The following is a 23,094-nucleotide window of genomic DNA, read 5'->3' on the forward strand; positions in this document are numbered from 1 at the left end:
AAAGAGAGGGATGGGACTTAACAAGCAGATGAGTTTATTTCACTTAATGATCGGTTTTCCTCAAATCCTACTTCCCTTCCTATTCAGGAAGGCAACCAATCTCTAATATTTTCTAGGCCATGTGACATGAAACTCCCCTCACCACGTTCGATTTCTCTGTTTTCCGTATTGTCAATTAACCTTGCCAGCCTGGCTGGGACCATCTCTTTGGTAAATCATCTACCCAGCACATCCTGCATGAGTCCTCATGGCTCACGGCCCCTCTTTCTGACTCCAAGCTTCCTAGGTCCTGGAGAAAGAGATGTAACATGGACTGATGTCAGGAATGCTGTGTGTCCTTCTTGGGAAGACTGTGGCCCACTTTTGGCTCAGACCCTAAGTGGTCTGGCATCCGAAGGACCTTGGCAGAGGCTGGCGCTGGCTGGGCCTTCTTCTCACACCTATTTATGTAACATGTGTCCAGAAGGCCCCTGATGGAGGCTTAGTTCTATACCTCTCCTTAAACTGTCACCAGTGAGCTTCCCAAAACTCTGTCTCCTCAAGACTTGCAAGGGTTTCCCAGTACCAGTGATAGGCAAAGGCCTTCACGAGTGGGTACAAGAATACTTTCAGGGTGCCTAGGTGGCTCAGTGGGTTAAGCCGCTGCCTTCGGCTCAGGTCATGATCTCAGGGTCCTGGGATCGAGTCCCGCATCAGGCTCTCTGCTCGGCAGGGAGCCTGCTTCCCTCTCTCTCTCTCTCTGCCTGCCTCTCTATCTACTTGTGATCTCTCTCTATCAAATAAATAAATAATCTTAAAAAAAAAAAAAAAGAATACTTTCAGCTTCCCAAGTCCAGTTACGCCCCTCCAAGAACCCTCTGTTCCAGCCACAATCAAGCCACTTACTATGGCCTGAGCACTCTCCTTATTTCCTCCATTGGATGGAACAGTGAAAGAGTTAATAATATGGGCTTGGAAGCTAAGCTACCTGGGTCCAAATCTTCCTCAATTCGTAAGACTCACTAGATCCACCAGACTTTACATCTCTGCCACTCAGCGTCTTCCTTTGTAAAATGGGGGAAAGTGTAATTCCCCCATCTTATGGAGCCATAGTTAAGGTTAAGATTCAGTGAGTTCACAGGCATAATGCTCTTGGAATGATGCCTGGTACCCAGTAAGCCATGAACAAGGTTTAGCATTGATATTATGAGAGAACTCCCCCTCATCACCGAGGGTTAGGTTTAAATGAAAGCTCCTTCACAAACCAGGCTCTGCCTCCCAAACCGGAAGTAAGGGCAGCTCTCTATTCTCACAGCCCATGCCAGTACACCTCCAAGCTGTTTCTACTCTGTTTTGCCAAACACGCTTGCCCGTCTTCTACATTACAGGGATTGTTTTGAAGAGCAGAGACCTACTCTAGTCCATCCTCTTCGTGCTCCTCAAAGACTTCCTACAATCCCAAATACAGCAGGCTATCAAAAAGCATTTGCTAGATGAGAATTAATCTAAGAAAAGGAATCAAAACAGACAGCTGAAACGCATAACGTTTCTGGATCCAGGTTGAGGATATAGTATGGGAGTCTAGGCATTTACTCGATACTGTCTACCTGCTGGAGAAATACTCTTAGTATCCACCAGTGTTGATGAACACAGCTCCTTAAAGGGGGTGTGGAAAGAACGGAACACAGTTGTAAGCTGGGCGGGGAATGAAGGAAGCCACAAATCTGCTTCGGTTGTAGTCTAAATGGTACCCAGGGTGCATCCCCCCCGACCCCACCGAGAGACTTGGTAGAGAGCTTTCATTTGATGTCCAGCAGGGTCTCGGAGACCCCCAAAATTAAGAGCACTTGACTTGGCTATCCAGAGACAATGTTCTTGCCCTCTACAGTCTTGCAATGGAAGGAAAGTGCAGCTTTCCTCCCAAGGCATAAGACTCACTAGCAGGGACAAGTGGGCAATGAGGGCCTGGTGACTTGAAAGGGAAAGAAGGAGAGGTTCCTTAATCATTGCATGCTAAGAGATCAACAAGGAAGGCAAATAACAAGAACCTGGGAAACTCCATGGTCTGCTCCTCTTGGGGGGTTTGTAAGCCAAAGGTCATCTGTCACGACATGGGGCTCACTGTCTTGGAGCACAGATGCTTGCCATTTGGCTCAGTTGGGCTGCGAGAGTTGTTTTCTGTCAGGATGACTAAAAACCCTAGTGCATCAGGATCCAGACACACAAAACAAGGCTGTTCACCTAATGGCTGAGCGGGGAGCTAAGTGGCACTGAAAAACCAGGGTGAGTCTTATCCCAGAACAAAGGGGAGACAAAGACCATGAGCGCAGTGTCCCGGCAGCTCTTCACCCGGGCCGATGGTTTGCAGGGAACCCTCACACAGGAGCCTGTTTTATTTGCAGAAGCCACAGCGGTAAATTCAGGCCCATCCTTGCCTGTTCTGGACTCTCAGGATTCTCTTGGAGCTATTCCTATCACTGCCCATAGGCCACTAAAACCTTCCCACATTCGGAATGATCGATTCTGCTCAAACAAGCCAAGCCACAAACTCATGTCGAAAAACCCACTTCAGATAAGTCATTATCTTCCTTTATGGATTTTTCAGGTCAGAAGGAATAGGACCTAAGAGTCCTATCTTCTGTGTAGTGGAAAGGGAGTCTGGGAAGAGGTGGGGTGACCTGGAGAAACCACAAGAAGCGGCACGAGTCCCTCTCTTCCTTCTCAATAAACAAGAGAGGCAAAACGAAATTCGGTCCTGGCTGCCCGCGTGTCCATGCCGGACATTCAAACCGAGCAAAACTGCTCACGGCTTCTTCATTCACGTGCTGGAAGTAAAGGGAAAAGGAGGGCTCAGCACCTGGTCTTTGCCTCCACGACAGAAGACGATGCAGAGCGCCTGGGACACAGAAAGTCTCGGTGAAGGAGGAACGTAGAAGACCCTCTGACTTGTCATGGGACGGCCCGTGCCAGCTGAGCTGCTGTCGAGACTGCGGTGGGCAGGTGGGGTAAAACTGTCACAGTGGCCAGAGAGTAGCCCAAAGGCACCGACACCAGAAACCCAAGTTCTGTAGCTTGGCGAGCTTCAGCTCGCCGCCCGACCCACGTTTAGCAATTCTGATGCACCGCGGAGCAGACAGCCCCAGCCCGGGATGACTGCTCCCTCAGCCCCTCTCCAACAGGCAATGAAAGCAAGACCCACTTTGAAAATTCTCCCCCATCATGCAAGCTGACATAGGCATGCTTTTCAAAAACCCACAGCCAATCTGTTGATCATTACTTATTTACAAAGGCCTTGGGGCAGAAAGTCCTGTAAAAACCATGCTTGATACGGTATACACTAGCTTTTTCTGCTTGTGGAAAAAAAAGTCCCCCCAAGGCTACCTCAAACCATCACTTTCTATTGCACATAAAATGTAGCGTGTAACACTAAAGTATTTAATATATATGGTATAATATATCTACAGGAAAGGCATTTGTGTAGAAGTATGTTACCCTGGATTTGGTAATTTGATGTTTTGCTGAAGGCTACGACTGAAAAAAGCTTCCACCTCGTACAGAAGACCTGTCATCTTGGTACCCAAGAGCCAACAGAATAAAGAAGTACCCTTAAGCAGCAAAACTTTGACACAGCTTTGAAGCATATGAAAACAGTATAACGCCTCAGAATTATTATTACTCAAGATCAAAGAAATGAGCCATACTTTACATAGCAAACAGGGACAGGGAATTTGGCTCCAAAGGTTTCAGATTTTTCAGACTTCTCTTTATTTATTTATTTGCTTCTCTCTAAATTTAGGCAAAAGAAAGCGCCTGGGCTTTTCTCTACTTTACATGGATAAAACTATTAGCATTAGATAAGGCGATTACCTAAAGGTGAGGAAATAGGAAACGAATGTTAGCAATGACAACTGGCATCATAAAAATGAGAAGCTTGGCAGTTGGTGCATTTTATTCCTCCTCATAAACTGTAAACAAGCATGTAAATCAGCAACACCCCAGCAAGACTGAGCGAAGGGGCAGGCAGAGGGCTGTTTGAGAAACATCTCACAGGAAGATATGATCCTAACGGAAAAGGACATGGGGCTGGGGGGAGTCCACCTGGAGCCTCTGTCCTCGACAGCAGGGAGAAGGACGGCCCCATCTGCGACCTAGAAGGGTGGCCATAGAAGGCCAGGGAGATGCAAATGTATGGAAAGAGGGAAGAGCGGGGGACGGGGGGAGGGGGAGAAGAATGGCCATAATTTAATGCCAGTAATCAAAGGGAGGAGAGCAGCCAGTGTCAAAAGATAGAGAGAGAGAAAGAGACGAGAAGAAGAAAGAAGCATCAAGCATCAAGATGGCAGGTGCTTCCATGGCAGTAATGATTTAGGGATCACTCCCGTTTCATCACGGAGGTGATAGAGAGTTAGGATGTTAGAGGAAATAAGCACTGGGATTGGCAGGTGAATCAAAACCAACCAGGGGATATGAAAGATAAAGAGGCCCAGAAGAGAAACCTGCAGAACTCTGTTGAAACTTGGTTTCATTTGCTATTTCCAAGAGGAAGCCACCATCAAGAAAGAAAGAAGGAAGGAAGGAAGGAAGGAAAGAGAGGGGAAAAGGAAGGGATGGAGGGAGGGAGGGAGGGAGGAAAGGAGGGAAGGGAGGTGGGGGGAGAGAGAGAGAGAAAGACTACACACACGCTCTATTTCATAATTAATATTGCTTTTAGCCTGAGCAGAACTGGATTACTTTTGAACTTTGCTTTGGCAAGTCCACAGATTATTAGACTTTTTTTATGAGTCAAAATCAATTAACAGAAATTTGATTTCAATCGACAGGATAAAAGGAAGGTAATCTTCAGGTTCGTTTTTGATTGTGACGATACATCTCACATATGGCCTTAAGTACAGAAAACAGTCCTCGGAGGGACTCCAGCAGAAAGAGACCCGCCGGAGGCAAGCTAACCGCGCGCATCCCTCTGACTGGTTGCCGGCGTCATTAGTGCCACTGCTGTTTAGGAACTACACATAGACAGGACATGGTGACAGCTAAGACTTTAAAGCCTATGTATTTTTCAAACAGCTTTTCAAACTGTTTTTCATGACAGAATTTTTTCAGCTCTATCATTAACTGCTGACAAGCTGACAGAATAAATACTCCAGCCTTTAAGAAGCCACCTAACGATGGGTCCCCTCCCCCGTCTCGAGCTTGCCTTGCCGGGGGAGGGGAGGCTCTGGGCCTGGGTGGGGTGGGGAGGGGGCCCAGAGGGGCGGCGAGGAGCCTGAAGGGTGCCCCGCGTGGCCCCTCCTCTTACCTCATCAGCTTGGGCGAGGAGCTCGGTGAGTTCCGCATGCCTCCGTTCCGCTGCTTTTTTTTGGGGGACAGTGTTGATGGCTGCTCATCTTCAACTGGAAAGACAGGCAGCTCATGAGATTATGAACACTTTGAGGGCAGACGGAGAGATACAGGCAAGATATCAAAGGACACACACTCACGGCTCAGTCACTCACTAGGAACTCATGGCTGGCTTTTAGGACCCAGTGACAAAGACCAAATGTGTTAGTCAAAGAGGCCGGCTTAGAAAAGGTGAAATGACCACCTCTTAGCACTCCAGCTTTTGAACATGCACTTGAAACAGACTACATCAGTTTGTAAGCACCCTGCCATAAGAGAGAAAAGAAATCATGATTTATCTGTATATAGAAAATATACATATATGTATGTGGAAACACTCAATCATTATTCTTAGAGTTAATTGTAGTTACTTTGCTGAGTAATAGAATGGGTTTTTCCAAAACCACAATCAGAGATAAAGTTGTATGGGAAACGGCAGCAGAAGAGCAGCTGATCGTACAAATGAACCAACTTAGCAGGTGCCTAATCCGTGCACGCCAGAGGAAGAGCCTTGGAGAGGGGCAAGGATCTGAGGCCTTGACAGCCAATGTTTCAGTCGGGGAGGACCGGGAACATTGGTGCCTGCTGGCTCAAGGATCCCCAGCCAATCCCGGCTCTGTCCCTGCAGCTCCCTAGAGGGAGAGCGTGTGGGGCCGTGCACATGGGATCCCTTCTCCACTCATTAAGACTGGGCTGTGAGGTTGGAGAACCAGGCTGGAGAAGAGCACCCGAATAAAAGGAGGAGGTTGCCACTGAGTGATATCTCTGATGATGTGGGGGGGGGGGGGGCAGGGAGGGAGGGCAGCAGAGGGCGTTGGAAACCAAAGGCTGTTTTCCAAATGTCTAAACCACACAGATCGCTAAGCAATGTGAAGGTTTGCTCACAAACAACACAGCACACTCTACTGCTTTTGCCCAAAGACACCCACTAATAAGCTTTATAGATGTATTAGCTCGCATCATGCTTCTTTTTAAGAGAGCGGCTTGATAATTAGCAGATACGCACCCAGCCTGTCACCCAAGGGCATCAGCGGCAAAATACTAGTCCCCCTCTCCCACCCCCACAAATTCAGGCTAAAGCTGTAACGTCAAGAAGGAAAAATAGAGGGTCCTTGGATTCTTAGAGTTGACTGCAACACAGACTGGGAGGAAGCGCCCTTGCAACCCGGAAAGCACGGCAGTAACCTTAAAGCTAAGAAGAGAAATATTAGCAGAGATGACATCAAAAGAAGTCTGACATATGTGAATGGTGTAAGTCTTAGGTGGGGCGCGGGGGTGGGGGGAGGAATGCCATCTCTGCTACTTGACATTGCCTGGGAAGACCCATATTGGGACGTGCATTATATGGTACTTCCCTGAAAACCCTAAATAAATTTAGTATATTACAATACATGGATGGTTCCAAGGGATTCTAATAATCTAACTATCTCCCAAAGCTGCTTCAAAGTACCCCACTTGGTACATTCCCCTATTCCATTCTTAGTCTGGGATTGACTATATTCTGGCTGACACATGGAAAGGGAACAAGAAAGCAGTTTGAGGTGAGAGCGATTCCAGAAGCAATGAAGGCAAGAAAGCACCTACAAATGTCCACAGCCCACTCACTCTACCAGCTGCTCCCCCGCCCCGTCCCCCCTGAGGCCCAGGCTTGGGCTGCGACCCTATCAGTCACTTAGGGCTCCAGGCAGGAACTGTGTGGCTGGGAGGATATCGCATCTTATCAGAAATGAGTATCCACAGCAAATCACACAGAGACTAAACAGCACTTAAAAGATTAAAGGAAATAAATACAAGCCACATAAATGGTATTGAAAAAAATCACTTAGAGTTGATACACATCTCTCGGCAAGCAAACAGGCACTCTGAGCTTGACCTGAATTCATCTTCCTTTCCCAGGATAGGGGGCCAGGCATCCCAGGTTAATAAGGGGATAGAAAGGCAGTGAGTGACAGAGAAAGAGGAGAGAAAGGGAGATAGGGAGAGAGGTGTGTGTGTAAGTATACTTCTGCATTTTCCCCATCAAAGGATGGGGTAGAAAGCCTTACATCGATTGCACCCATAATACAAGTTCATCTTTTAATATGGACACCTTGCAATTGCTGTATTATATTCAGGGTGACCTAGACTAGTTGAGTCACGTGACAGACTAGATAACGTGTGTTCATGTGAGTGGGTCTAGCTGGGGTGAAAGTCCTCTTCTCTATCACAGAGGTCTTCTTATGGTTAGCGTGACACCCCCAGAAAGGACTTTTACCCAACCTAGGCTACTATGTATTCATGGCTACTAGATGTTGCCATGGTTTTGTCTAACTTATTGAGTGGGCCTGTTTCAGTAAGGTCATGAACAGAAGTCCCATTCATTGGCAGCTCTATTGGATTCTTTTGCTTAACTATTGTCCCCCATTCGCACTGGACCTGTAATAAATAAGCCTCTTTGGTTAAGTGCCCATTATCCTCGCACCTTGTCCCTGTTTGTTTACCTGCAGCTGCAGTGATCTTCACATGGAAGACATGTAAGTTAATACCTGTTACCCAGCTCCAGAGAGACACTTTGTTCTAGTGCTAAAGTTATGCCTCCTTCTATGCAAGGAACCTATTTATTTTCATTGCAATTCAGAAAGATCATCCATCATAATCATACTGCATTTAAACCGGAATTTGTTCTCTTAAATGAAACTCATGCTCAAAGGTTTCCTTCTGCACTCACAGGCCTGGAAATGCAGATCTGTTCCCTGAAGAAATGGGTGGGGGGGAATGTCTGCAGCTTAAATATATGAATGTTGTGTAATGGAGACCATTACATATGGCTTAGATCCCACGAGAGAAGCAGTGATAACTTCTTTCTCATAAGTAGGTTATAAACCATATTTAATTATTATCCTTTATATGGATTCTATCAATTTCTGCATATTTTAAGAAAGCAGATCTAGAAAAACTCTTAGTTAAGCTATAAAATATAATTTTCATTTCATGGCTTCTGTGACTACATGAAAGGAATAAAAACTAAATGAAAAGAGAGCCTGAAATTTACTTACTTTCATGAAAGACAAATGTATCGAAGTAATTGGCCACTACCTCATGCCAATGCGCATTTACGGGCTCCTACTTAGCCTGCTTTTTGGCTAATTACCATACACCCCTGTCTCTGGCATTTTCACTCGCATCAGGCTGTGGAAGCAAGCGCACGAAGATATGATCTTTGAAAGGAACCTGACTTACCAGCTTCTTTAAAACACAAACAAGTTCAGGAATCCAATGTGGAATTTTTATAGGAGCTGAACTCCATCCAGTCTCCAAGTGCTCATAAAATTCAAGGGCTTGTTTTTGCACATCCCTAAGTATAACACTTAATGTGCTGTTGTAACTTCCCAGCGCTCACTTGTCTAATAGGCTCTGAATCTAACAGTTTTACAGTTGGGGAAGACTCAGTGCTAGAAAAATGTCAGGCAAGTCTAATGAGGCTTCAGATCCCTTGGTTTGCGCTAGAGTTTAATTTAAAGTTACAATGATGTTTTAACATGTTTGCTTATACTTCACTAAAGAGGATTCATTATTTCAATGACATAACCTCCAGACAATGTTCTGGGAATTGATTTAAGATGTGGTGGTAATTCCAACAGCCTTAATGCAGAGTCGAACATCTGTAACAACATTTTACTCGACTTCTCATCGGCATTCTGTTTTCAAGCAAAAGCAAGGCAACATCCTCCAGAAACACTAGCCAGAGCTCTGGGCTTATTTCAAGATGATCATATATTTTACTGGATTTTTTTTTTAAGATATCCCTCTCTTTATTGGTCTCGCCAGCTTGCAAACACCGTGTTGGGGTTACCAATGCCTCTTTGTAGGCCTTTCGAGTAAAATGGGGCAAGGATTCCAACTTTCAGCTTTTCCAGAGAGCCCAGCGCTGCCATGTGATGAGCCCGGCACTCAGGTCCAGCCTGGGGGCACACTCCCTCTTCTCCATTTCCTCCACAGGGTTTGGGGGGATGACGCCCTTTGACACTTAAAGGTGAATTTGTTGGCCAGAGTTATAAAACAGTTCAAAGCAAATAACCTCGGAAATGCAATAAAAGGCAAACAACCCATAAACATGAGGCGACTGGCTATCTCCATTACGTTATGAATCACATCTGGAGAAACCCACATCTGCACACACTTAGCAGGTCATTAGTAATGTCATATTCACACTGGAATCACTCAGAGTGAGCGGCATGCAAAGTGGCTTGAGCGCAAAGGCATCTAGCTAGCAGGGCTTCCGAAGAACGTCTTGAGCAAGCTGCTAGACTGGAGGCTGGTTCATTTTAATTGTTATTTCTTGTCTGCTACGGCTTTTCTCTTTGGGATTTTGCTGCCCAACAAGCTGAATGAATGCATGCTGAAATCGACAACAGTACATCTGTCTTCTTCAACCGAGCTCAGCATGTTAAGATAGAATGCTGAAGGGTGCGGTTATTAAAAGAGAGACGGGCTCCCGAACTCCTTCACCTGGCTCGGCCACAAGCCGAGGATTGTGAGTTGTGTCCTTGAACTCAAATGGGTCTTTGGGATAGCGCGATCTGGCTGCAACCTTGACTGCCAAACAATAACGAGAAAAGAAAATGGAAATGAATCCTTTGTGAAATTTTTCATTAGGGAAGTTCCAAATGAGTTTTATCATCGAATAGAATTATAGCTTTACGAAAAGGGGAGTTTCTTCCTCGCAGCTCAACTGTGGTTTTCTTTTACCCTGATGGCTTCTTGAAATTCTTTTTGCTGTGTTTTTGTCATCAATGTCAGAAAGGATAATATGTCAGAAAATAATCTTGTTTGTGCAATAATTTCCAAAAACCTACAGAGTACCCTTCCCCCTGTGACATACATAGACACCGAAAACTCAGTTTAGCAGCAAGACCAGACCCATTATTTCCTGAAGTCTGCTAAAATGCATCCTACTAAATAATCATTATATTCCAAGTCATCAATCCTCACTGTGAAAGTATCATTTTCATCTCAAACAGCAGGCTGGGTTAGCTTGGTTGTGATTGTTGCCTAACTTGTGTTAAAAGCCATGGGTTTGCCACTCCTAAGAAAAGAGGAGGTATACCATCTTCTAGTATCATGAGTGACAAAAGAGAAAAGCAGCTGTGTGTTTTCCACCTTTCAGATTGACAATCTTGTTTCACCAAAACTGAAGGTAAGGAGAGAGGGTCACATTGCCAGCCCAGGGATGTAACAGTGTGCTTCCTATTTTCTCTGGGTTTGCCAGGCTTTGTCCCCAAGAAAAATCATGTAAGTCACAGTAATACCGTCTTTTCCCAATATACAATTCACAACGGATAAGACTCCCTAGCTGACCCAACCTCTTTCTGATATGACGGAAATCCAAGCTACCTAACTCTCAAGGTCTTAGAATGTAACCACTAAAGAGCACGCCCTGGATGGGAGCACAGAATGGCACCCGCTTTCCGGAGGGATGTCTCCTGTCTTGTCATCATAGACGACCAGAACCCCAGCTGCCGCTGACACGAACCAGATGGATGAGAAGATGCAGATGCTTCCAGAAGCAATGAAGGAAAACAACAACAAGAACAACACATGCCAGGTAAATAATCCGCACTGTGAATTTGCTTTGGTAATTGCTAGAAAGGAACACCTGGCTGTTGGTTCACGAACCCCAGAAGTGGGGCATGTCATGTGCCCATCAGTGGGTTTGAGCAGAGAAGGAGGCTAGGACATGGTAAAGCAGGCACTGGAACCAAGTTCTATGCCTAGAGGGTCATGAGCAGCTCCATATTAGAACATGGAGGAGTTGAAGTGGGTGATATCCTTGAAATGAGAGCTTCTGGTTTGAAAACCTTGGGATAACAGATATCCCCCAGCAGATCGGTGAACACTTTGCAGTATTATTGATAAGAACAATCAATAAGCCTAGTTTTTGAAAGATCACAGAGAATATGAAGACACAGATAATGAAAAGAGGAAGGATGCTGTCTCTCAAAAACGATGCCAACAATAAGAACATCACCAACACAGAACGTATATAACTGTCTACAACTGAACAATCACTTTATCCTTTACATTATCAGACAGGATAATTTCACAACTTCTAGCTGAGAAATAAGAAATATGTTTATTTGGAAAACCTAGAGGATGTGGGTTGAAAATAACACTAGCCTGCCATTACGTAACATGAGGATGGAAAGTCTCTGTACGCGGTCCTGTGGACCGGAGCCCAGGCTCAGGGGCAACTGTCCCCAGGTAGGCTGGCAGGGCAGGGAGGGGAGGTATGTTGCAGCTTTTTCATTTCTGGCTTTTGTAGAGCTAATAGGAGAAAGGGGAGGGAGACTTTAAGGAACAATAGGTTATGTAGAAGTTAATCACAGGGTGTATTTCTGGCTCTATTCACTGCCTGGGAAACCTGAATTGTGTAAGTTTGAGTCCATCAACACAGAGTAATGAAAGAATTCAGCTTCTACATGGGAGAGAGGAAAAAATACTACATAAATATACTAACAGAACCCACATGACCTGGACAGCAATGTTCCTTACGGAAACCCTGCAGGCCAAATGGATCCTCTGAAAGCAAACAGGGCGGAGTAGATGTTACCTACGGAAACCATGTTCCCCCCTCCCATCTCAAACCATAAGCCTCGCGTTCCATGTGAGGCTATGTCCTGGTAGGAGTCCAACATTCATCAAGGTCCCCTGTATCTAGAATCTCAGCTCATATATCTTCACTAAAAACCTGACCTGCTGTAATAACTTGCCCAATGCTCTACTCGGTATTGGGTAGAAAAATTCCTTTTGGAGATCTGGTTGCCTTTGGCTCTTTTTTTTTTTTTTTTTTTTTTTTTGTGGAACAGATTGTTTCTATCATCTCAAGGGCAAAGAAAAGTCTCAAGCAAAGACTAGATAGTAGCTTCTCAGAGATGAGACACAAAGATAAACAATGGAATTCTAAGAGCAAATACACAACTAACATGAGAAATGAGAGAATTTCCTTGAATTATTGCTATGGAGTTTGGAGATTGGGAAAGCAGTAGAAGATGGAAGATAACTTTTACTTTGAATCAAACTGGGGGAAAAAAACACAGGAGCCCCACAAAGCACCACTTCTCAACTTTCCTTTCCTTCTCTCCTGTTCTTTACTCTGACACCAATGAGATGCTAATGGCTTTGAAGCCAAAAAGTATATGTAGCAGACTCCTTTCTATAGCTCTGACATGTGCAGAACCTGTTTGTGGGGGATGGGTTGCAGAATAGGGATGAGCTTGTGAAACTCCTGGCACCAAGAGCTGCTTTCTTTCTTCTTCTATTTCCCAAGATCATAGTCTGGAACATGCTTTTTGTATAACTCCATAATGTAAAACTGTCATTACATTTTTAAATGGTTGGGTGAAAAAAATCTAAGAAGAATATTTCATAACACACAAAAATGATAGGAAACTCAAATTGCAATGGCTATAAAATAAAGTTTTATTGGAACATGGCCACAGTTGCTCACTTACCTACTATCTATGGCCGCTCTCACTGTACAACAGAGTTGAGTCATTGCAATAGAGACCCAGGGGGTCCGCAAAGCCTGAGGTATTTACTACCTGGCTCCTGATAGAGAAAGCTTGCTGACCTCTGCTCTCATTTATCTTCTCACATTTTCCTAGCCGTCCAGTTATCGAAAAGGACAATGTTCTTCCCCATCTACCAAGACCGCCAAACAACAAAAGAACACACGTGGAGCCCACATCAAGTGCACAGATCTGGGGAAGCTGGGAGGGGCCGAGGTAGCAAAGCGATCCGACTATCCCTGCTATCCAACCCGCCAGGGGTCCGGCAGGTCCCCTGGCATTTGGGGAAACCAGTCAGGTGAGTTTCCCATCTTCCAACTCAAGCGATAACCGATTTGTCTCCTGCGTACTTTGAGAATCAAGGCCAACCCCATCTACCAGGAGCAATTCCTGGAAGCTGTCAGTGTGCGCTGCAAGTCCACCCTGAGAGAGCCCGCACAAGACAACAGATTAACCATTAGACTAGATATGTTGAAAATATACAGCTTCAACCTTTCCCCAGCTAGCTCAGAGCGATATATAGATGATTATTTCAACCGTCAGCTGCCGCACAGATTTAAACCCCTGCGCAATAACTCCTGGATTCATCTGCCCCTTGTCAAACTCGCACGGCTTTAGTTGGAGGATACATGGTGTGGCAGTTTCACTGTGAATCCAGAATGATCCAGACGGCTGCTGTCTCTTTGTTAACAGGAAGCCAAACTGATGAGTTTGTAATGCATTTCTTATCAAAGGTAGTCTCGGAAAGGAAAATGCGCCCCATCAGTTCGGTTAGAATTTCATATATAGTAGATTAGGGGCTTAATCAGAACATCTCTGTTATTTTCATGAGGAAATAGATAATTCTGCACCCACCTCATTAAAATCACTTTATGCGGATGAATTATGTATTTATAAATTTATAATTACCTTTGATTTTCCCCCTCCTTCAGTATACTTAATAAAATCATCAGCAAGAGCCCAGAAAACAATGGCGCTTCATAGATACGAGTGTGCTAATATATTTTAAGTTAATGTCGATCTTTTTGAGCTGTGTGTCTGCAATGATCATAGCAAATACAGGGATTGTAATTTTTGACTCATATGTTTAACAAAGACAAAATGGACTGTAATAGAGTTTATGGAGCCTGTAAAAGAACTTCCTCTAATATGACTTATGATCAAATAGATTTGGATTTACCGCTGCATAGATCAGGTCCCTCTAAAATGTACCATGAATGCAAGACTGTGCACTACTGAACACAGTTCTTGGCACGTGGAAAGTGCTGCCAATTTTTTGTTGTGCTTATCAGTATGAAAATGCCAGCATTAAAGTCACTATTTGTCCTGTCTTTATTTAGAATTCTGACATTTTATGCGTTGTGGTTTTTTTTTTTTTTTTGCATTTTGATTTTAAAAAATTTTTCATGAAACTCTCCCTTGACTCCTGAGGTTTTTAGTGTTCCCTTAAATGTGGAGCCCAAGGCAAGTGTCTCACTCTCCTTACTCAAGCCCTGGCCATGCCCTGCCCATTTCTCCAGAGTGTTCTCAAGAATCTCCTGGTTCTGCCACCCTGCCTGTCATTACAGAGACGTTAGCTTAGTTTGTGTCCACATGTGTGTTTATACACTCCCTTGTTCAGAAGTGGGCAAAGCAAATATAAAACAAGAGTTATTCTTTTGATCACTTCATGCTGTTTGCCTGAGATTGTTAAGGAAGACCCTTGCAAGAAAGGTTTCCTTGTGGATTTACAAATTGTCAGGCAACCAAAGGAGTGGAGAAAAGATCGTGCTGCCTCAGGAATCTGAGATTTGCCACCTGCCCGGGGTGAGAAACAGAACAGAGAGAAGGGGTCAGGTCTCTCATGGACTTAATTTCACACTTCACATCAAATTCTCCTGGTTAACACAATGTTGATTTACATTTTCACTTTGGGGTAAAAGTTTTTATTTGCTTATATGTTTTGATTCAGATCTTACCTTCCTTCTCTTTTTGTTTTTCCTCCCCTGACATAGCTTCAAGCAAATATGACTGGCAGCAAATGTCCACATTTCATTTCCATTTTCACGTTACTATTTATAACTTAAAAATTAATGTTTGCTGCAATAATTCTATTTGAAGACCAACCTACTGTCTAATTGTGGGTCCATAAAATTGTTTTCTAAACCGTAAGATGCTATGCAGGTGAGGACCATCATTATTATTAATATCATTTATATTACTTGTTCATCCATAAACACCATATCTTCCATTGAGCCGGTTGTGTCAAGAGCCACCTAGAATTCTAATATGTATTCCAGATGGTTGCACTGATATTTTCCCTGAAACTCAGATAAAGGTAAAATGCATGGGTTTTTAGTGCAAGCTAGGTACACTCCATGGCCCCGATGAAGAATGTTCTGCCAGTACACTTTAGAAATACTGTATGTTTTTAACCTTGGGAGGTAAGGACCAGTCTGGATTGTGATTTTACACTAAACACAGCATTTAGTATATTTCTTAAGGGCATAGTCACCTTCTAAAGATGCTCTTGAACTATAAAATCATTATCTGCATTCTACTATAATTTATCCTCAGACATATCCTGTGCAACATTTTCAAAATGCTAGTGCATGGTAGGCCCCTTTCTGGTCAACACAGACAATAAGGTATAGAAGGCAGGAGGAGGGTTGGAAGGGGTTTAAAGATATTCTGGTCTCATTCTCTTTGGGCTCAAGGCTGCACTAATACGCAGACCCAGAGCCGAGGCCCAAGGCTGCCAACTTCTAATCCAGACCGATTGCGGTCAGACTTCTGCTCATCAGAGTAGCAGGAGAATACAAGTTTCTATTCAGGCCACCTGCCTAAGTCCCACCTCTGACCTTCACTAGAGCCCTGATCTCTGACAATTTACTCAACACCTCAATGTCACAAGATCTGCTGTTATCCCTGCTGGACACATGTGGACAGTGGGATGTGGGGATGCTGGGGGCTAAAAGAGATAATCAGGGGCCACATGCTGACAGCCCGAGGACCAAATACGGTCCTGACATGCTCTGCTTGGCACCATTCTGCTCCTCTATGGGATTTTTAGGTATAGGGCAATCTTTAAGTCCATAAAAATACACACTACTAGCTTCTGTTTGAAAAATCTTGTAGAAGACTGGGCTTCTGTTTCAGGAGGGTAAAGTATCTCATAGGGCATGAGTTCACCAGCTGGTCAAACCCCCTGGTGCTGCCTACTCTACCCCAGCCACAGGGCAGGCATCCCAAGTTTCCATCTCTGGCCCTGGCTCCAATGACACTCAAGTGTGCCATCCCAGAGAGAAGGATTGAGATGTACAGGATGTCCCTCCCCTTAAGTCAACTCAAATTGAGGTGTAAGAAGGACTAACAGCTAACACAGGCCTTGCAGCCACACTGCTAGGTCCAAACCCAGGTATTGGCAACTTCACCTAACCTCAGTTTTCTCACCTGTAGAATGGGAATACCCAGAGTACTTTCCCCATAAGGTTGTTGTGACTGAAAATCCAAGAAGTGTTAAGAAGAATTTCTGGCAAGCTTAGGGTAAATATTATCCATCATTATTTTTTTTTAAGATTTTATTTATTTATTTGACAGAGAGAGATCAGAAGTAGGCAGAGAGGCAGGCAGAGAGAGTGAGAGGGAAGCAGGCTCCCTGCCGAGCAGAGAGCCCGATGCGGGACTCGATCCCAGGACCCTGAGATCATGACCTGAGCCGAAAGCAGCGGCTTAAACCACTGAGCCACCCAGGCACCCCATCATCATTATTGACTTGGCTTTGAGTAATGGATGTAATTAGAGCTCTTGGCCATTGGGTCCTTCTCCACAAAGCCACTCTGCTCTTTTGACTTGGCTTTGCTCAGATGGGTTCTTGCTCTCTCCTCTGCCTGGAGCAACTGATTCTGTGTCTGTGTACTAGGATGGGTGAGATTCAATACCCATCCCCCTTCCTCTGCTTTCGTTTGGCTGCCACCTCTGTCCTAGATTTCATATGGCCTCAGTGAACTGCTGAGGTCAAAATAATTAGGCTATGCCAAGTGTCATAAAGACAAAAAAAGCCAGAAAATATTTAAATGGGCCTCAATTGGAGAAGACTGAGACCATTCAGAGCAATAACAAATGAAAGTCAGATGGAAACGTGGAGAAATACCACTGTTCCCACTAAATTACATGCAATGCATGCTGACTGCGAAGGGCTCCTTCCCTTGAATTTCTGGCAGGAGGTCATGGGATGGGGACAGGCATGTGGGCAATGGTGAGGGTCAGGAAAGCCATGGGGCAGAGGGACAGTGACTCTTCCACTATTCTTTCCCACATGTCGTCTTTTCACCTACCTACTCTGTCTATCCTTCAAGAAATAGGTTAGCCTGGGGGCACCTGGGTGGCTCAGTGGGTTAAAGCCTCTGCCTTCGGCTCAGGTCATGATCCCAGGGTCCTGGGATCGAGCCCCGCATTGGGCTCTCTGCTCAGTGGAGAGCCTGCTTCCCTTCCTCTATCTCTCTGCCTGCCTCTCTGCCTACTTGTGCTCTCTGTCTGTCAAATAAATAAAATCTTAAAAAAAAAAAAAATAGGTTAGCCTGCCTCCTCCAGGAAGACTTCTCAGGCAACTGTCATAAGACGGAATCCCTCCTTTCTTTACAAATCCCTTGGCATTTCTCATTTCACACCCCTCTGACATCTCCTTATTTTTTTGCATTATAATTCGTTTTCAATTTAATATATCCTACTCCCCAACTAAACCTATAAGCTCCTTCACTGTGTTTACACATCTCTGAATCTTTCATAGTGCTAAGACCCTGGTAAGGTTCCTAAGAAATAGATCCTAGTTGCTGGAAAGGTGATGTTGCAGAGGGTAGAAGCACAAAGAGAAGCCCAAGTTTGCCCCAGCCTGGATCAAAGCTATGGCCTTGGAAAGACATTCCCCTCCTAGAGGACTGGCATTCATTAAGTATAAGGGTCTTTTCAGCTCTGATTTGCAATGGTTCTGGGCTTAATGCTCTCTTCTGCTACTTGACAGAGATCACAGGAACCGGCCACGACAGAAGGCCTCCTAACTCTCCAGCCACAAATTACGATCCAACACTTCCTACTCAACTAAACTCCAAAGTATTACAGAATAGGACAGCAGAATTCCTGATCCAAGAAGAGGGTAGCCTAGCTCAGTGGTTCTCAACCCTGCCCTTCAACAAAACAGACTGGAAAACTTCACAGAACACCAACACACGAGTCCCACCTCAGACCCTATTCAACAAAACTCATGAGAATGGGGGCCGGGGCTCGGCATTGCTTTTTCTTGTTTTAAAGATGCACAACAGGAAATAACCTCAAGTCTAGCTGGGGAGACAACTGATATATATATACACGCACACACAATTTACATGAAGTAACAGTACAAAGATGTTGCCTGATAACATCAGGTGAGGGATAAGAGAAATGCTCTTATGAGTGCTGGAAGATATAGGGTGGTCAGGAAAAAGTCAGACTTAAGACAAGGGTGGGGTGGACAGAGCTGTTAGCTTTGTTTAGCTACAGGCCCTCTGAAACAAACACGGGGACTAGAACACTCCGGCCACAGAAGCCACGACGTGGAAGCCACCCCATACTGGCAGTACTGGGTGGGAAGGCGTGCTAAGTGGAGAGGACAGATTGGACAAAGGCGAAGAGACGGGAAGGTACTAAGCTAGGGAACTGTAAGAAAATAAGTTGGGGGGCGCCTGGGTGGCTCAGTGGGTTAAAGCCTCTGCCTTCGGCTCGGGTCATGATCCCAGGGTCCTGGGATCGAGCCCCGCGTGGGGCTTTCTGCTCTGCAGGAAGCCTGTTTCCTCTCTCTCCGCCTGCCTCTCTGCCTAGTTGTGATTTCTCTCTGTCAAAATAAAAAAAAAAAAAAAAAAAAAAAAAAGAAAATAAGTTGGGCTAAAGCAGGCAGTTTTATCTGAAGGCACAGTTGGGGGTATAAGGGATAGACAACATAAAACTTTAAATTCCAAATGACAGAATTGTGAATAGTAGATGCTAATCTGAATTTTCTAGAAGTTACTTTTTCTTCAGTTTCAATACTCGGATTCTGAGAGGGCAGCAGGTGGTCTGCATCTAGGCAGGGTCTATGGAAAGCCCCTAACTCAGCCTCCTTTCTTGCTGCCCGCTTAAAAATTATAAGGATCCAAGATAAGATACACACGTGTGTACATGAAACTAAACACGAGAGGGAGGCCCCTGGCAAGAGTCCAGTTCCCTTGGAGGTCTCATTTTTACTCTGGAGAGTGTATCTAACAGGAAAATAAAGTTACTTAATGTTTTGGAAAGGAGTCCTGTGAAACTCACAAGGCTGCTTCCCCAGAGCCGGGCCAGGACGATCCGACCTTTACTCTGAGACAGTATCTCCCATCTTCAGCTATTCAAGAGGATCCTGTCCCAGCTGAAAGGAATTGGGGAAAATCAACAGGGTTTTGACTTGAACAAAAATACTGATTGCAGTCAGTACAAAAAAAAAAAACAAACTGATTGCAACAGTTTGAAAACATTTTCAACAAAAACAAAACTAGAGCTTTCAAGGGGATGCATTGAGAAGAGAATGTTTCCCCCAATTCTCTACTACTTGGTTTTACCTAACCAATAACAAACATTTCAGCATTTTCTCTGTCAAAAGCATAGACGTGAATAAAAGAAGAACGTACATAATGTTGTTTGGACCCTTGACCAGGAGGCCAAAAAATTCTTGGGGCAACTGGCTGCCTCCCTTGGTGGAACGTGTGACTTTTGATCTCGGGGTTGTGAATTCAAGCCCCAGGTTGGGGGTAGAGATTGCTTGAAAAAGAGAGCAAGAAAATACTGATTAGTTTTCCCAGATTAATGATTTCAAAATTTTAAAAAGGAAAACAAGAAAAATACTTGTATTCAAAGTTTTTTGTAGTCTGATAGGTAGCACTTAATAATGAATACAATGAACAAAAAAAAAATGAGTTGTCCTGGGATGTATTTTAATTCTTCCCTTATATAACCCTAATAAATCCATTGTCTCCTATCCTCTCCTGTCTAGGAGGCACACCCCAACACCCTGTATAAAAAGAATAGTGTAGGTTAAAAAAAAAAAAAGAAGAAGAAAAAGCACATAGTTTTGTCTTTCAAAAAAAAAAAAAAAAGGAAATAGGCTGCATGTGGATGAAAGAACCAGAAAAGTAGTTTTGCTTGTGGACAACTTTGTTCTAAAAAAAAGAAAACAAAAACAAAAACAAAACCCCAAAACCTAAAACATTTGAACCTGATTTTCAGAAATTTAGTTGCAGCCCAATAAGAAAGCAACATTCTTTGGTTAACTCGGATTCTAAAGCAATTCTTGATGAAGGAGAATCACGTTAAAATTATTCTTACCCAGCACACCAATCCAGTACCTAAGCCACCTTTACAAAAATATCCCTCATTATCCTGGCGTGGAACGAAGCCTAGGGAATTAATTTGTATAAATAAGTATTAACTGAAAATGGGGACTTGCCACATAATAATCAGATGGTGGAGGTAATCCAGTCTTAGGGGTAAGAATCTGACATTGAGCGGTTACCTTTTAAAAACATAGTAACATTTATTGAACTGGGATTTGTTCCAAATGAGCATTAAATCACGCTAGTTGAATTTAAAGAAATCTTAGCAATGGGGAGGTGTTGTCTTAGTGGAGGTATATCTCCTCAATAAGCAAACACACAAACTTTTAGAAATTCATTCTGGAGAAATAAAGGGATATCTGGAAAAGAAAAAGAAGTGTGTATGGGGGGCTACCCAGACTACATACAGGTAAAGGGTTTCATTTCTAGAAAAGCAGCGCCATCTGCTGGTCGACTGGCCTTTTAAGCCCCCTGTGGTTTGCCGGCCGCCATCTATCTTGTAATCTATGCATAAAATACAGCAGTATTTCTCAGCTGCTGTTATACATAAGAATTTTATTACCAGTCGGCAGATTTCTAACACACTGGTTGCAGTTTAATAATCCTCTATTACCTGAAGTATGGGTTATATAAAAACCTAGAATGTTAATTGTTGACAAACCAATTCTAATATGTAAAGCACTGTAAGTCACCCAGTAAATATCCAAATAAATCGAAAGGGATAGCTCTTTTTCCTCTAACAACGTGTTATTAAACAACACAACTTGATCACGTACATAAAAATAATGTTCATGCATTTGGATGTACTAAGAAATCGGGAAAATGCATTATAATCTTACTGAGAGCTTTTCCTTCATTTACAATTTAGAGGAAAATATTTTTGCTGTGAATATTTTTTTTCCTTCCTTTAAAAAATGGACCTAAACCCGGGTGTCATTTAGGAAATTTTCTCATATAACAAAACCTGAGTTATAAATAACTAAGATTACATCTATAAAACGCTATATTTTTAAAATGGCAAAAGAGAAGTCATGGAGAGTATAAGTCACTGATACAGAGAGCGGAGAAACACTACCTGTCATTTTTCAGAAAAAGATCACACAAACGCGATAGCAAAGGAACACAATAAAAGGAAGAAACAGGAATGTGATAGGTGACTCTGATTATATCTGCAAAGGAAACTGTGATATAAATTAACACCCAAGCACCCATGAAAGGCATATTGTATGTAGCTTCCTTGCCAGTGATCGTTATGTAGCAGCGAAGACCAGTGATTTTGTAAGAACAGACACAGAGTGTAGGCTGTGAAATCTGGTGGTGATAACTAATGACCACACAACTTACAACTCTGATTTGATCTCTAACAAATAAATAAATAAATAAGTAGTCTACAGGATAGATGTATGCAACAGGGTCCGTATTTTTCACTTGAAACAAATAAACCCCACATGGGATCAAAGAGCCCCAGCAAATGAAAAATGACAGTTCCTATGGTGCCCTGATTTGATCTCAAGCAAAACTACCATGCTGATAACATTCCAGAGCTTAGGAGGAAGGCAGAGCATCGGTAAAGGATTTGGGCCCCATTTGGCCCCAATTCTCACACTAATCTCACTAATGAGAAAATCAACAAGAAGCAGAGCTTGACTATTTATAAAGCAATTTAGGAAAGGTGATGAGGTGACGTCTCAACACCAACCAGACCTCAAAGATGGGTTGAGATCAAGATCATCATCAAGAAAAGAAATTCCGATAGAATTTGAAAGGAAAGAAATGTCATCTTTCCCCACCATCTGTTCCCCTCTTGTTTGCTTTCCAGCATTCGTTCCATCTTCCAAGAATGCACTGTCCAGTTCCATGGTAGGGATGGAAAAGTCATAAGGCAGTTTCAATAAGATGAGGAATGAGGAGATCAAAGTCAAAGATGCTCTATGAGATGGGTCCCTGTTACCTCCATTTTACAGATGAGGAAACTAAAGGATAGAGAAGTAGAGAAACCTGACCAAAGTCCCACAGTAGTAAGGGTTATTGTTTGCTTAGATGAGATGAGAATAATAAAGACTCCTACATGTGCAAGCCATTAGTCTTATTATAGCAATTGGCACGCACTGAGCATCCATTTGGTGAACATATCAAAACATGACTGCTCCAGGAATTATTTCCAAAGTCGTCAGAAAACATACAAATCCTCCTGCTTCCCTCCCTTTCCCGACTTTGAGGTTCCCTAGAATTTCAGGCTTTAATTGCCAAAGAGAATCACTTAGCTCACTGCACAGTGAGATGAATGGCTTGGGAATCCCCAACTAGATAGCTGAGAAAAGACAGGAGATGTCTGCCTATTGGATAGTCAGCTTCATCTTAACTGAAGAAATCTGTGAAGGACTGGCCCTTCCGGCAACTAGTCCCTTGCAGAGGTCACATCCGTCTCTCAAGACCTCCAGGCCGCATGACCTGAGCTCTTTTCTCTACCCTGTCCGCATGCCTCGCAAGTTTCGTTCAGTCTTTTTCACAGGGTATTTCTCTCTGCAGGTCATCAAATTTCCTTTTCCAGTAACACCTGTTTAGGGTTTTGGCTTTGAAGGCATCCTTGCTGGATGTGTTCTCCGAGTTGGACTTGTTACAGGCCGTGTGTGGAAATTTACTCATGTGCACTGAAGAAATGACCAGATCCACCTTGACAAAATGAAGAGAGCAATTCAAAGCCTCTCAAAGCTAAGAGAATGAATGCTTGGTGCATCCTGAGAGCTCTGTGAGCAATCTGGAAAGCTCTCTGTCAGCTCCTTGTCTCTGGCAGAATAAACAGAATGATGACACTTAGTAAGAAATCACCATGA

At 43.7% G+C, this 23,094-nt stretch overlaps 1 protein-coding gene across 27 annotated transcripts in view; it reads right to left on the reverse strand.

Annotated features, from left to right (window-relative positions):
• Positions 1 to 23,094, reverse strand: part of KCNMA1 (potassium calcium-activated channel subfamily M alpha 1) — a 730,062-nt gene that overhangs the window by 91,320 nt on the left and 615,648 nt on the right. For 22 of the 27 annotated variants that reach the window (XM_046026771.1, XM_046026772.1, XM_046026774.1 and 19 more), the window contains one exon: positions 5,276 to 5,369. In XM_046026771.1, the coding sequence (XP_045882727.1) occupies positions 5,276 to 5,369 (94 nt within the window). Of the gene's footprint in view, positions 1 to 5,275; positions 5,370 to 9,843; positions 9,931 to 23,094 lie in introns of all 27 variants that reach the window. The other 5 variants (XM_046026770.1, XM_046026780.1, XM_046026792.1 and 2 more) reach the window with 1 other exon arrangement.

This window comes from Meles meles, chromosome 13 (assembly GCF_922984935.1).
Source record: "Meles meles chromosome 13, mMelMel3.1 paternal haplotype, whole genome shotgun sequence".
NCBI classification, from domain to species: domain Eukaryota; kingdom Metazoa; phylum Chordata; class Mammalia; order Carnivora; family Mustelidae; genus Meles; species Meles meles.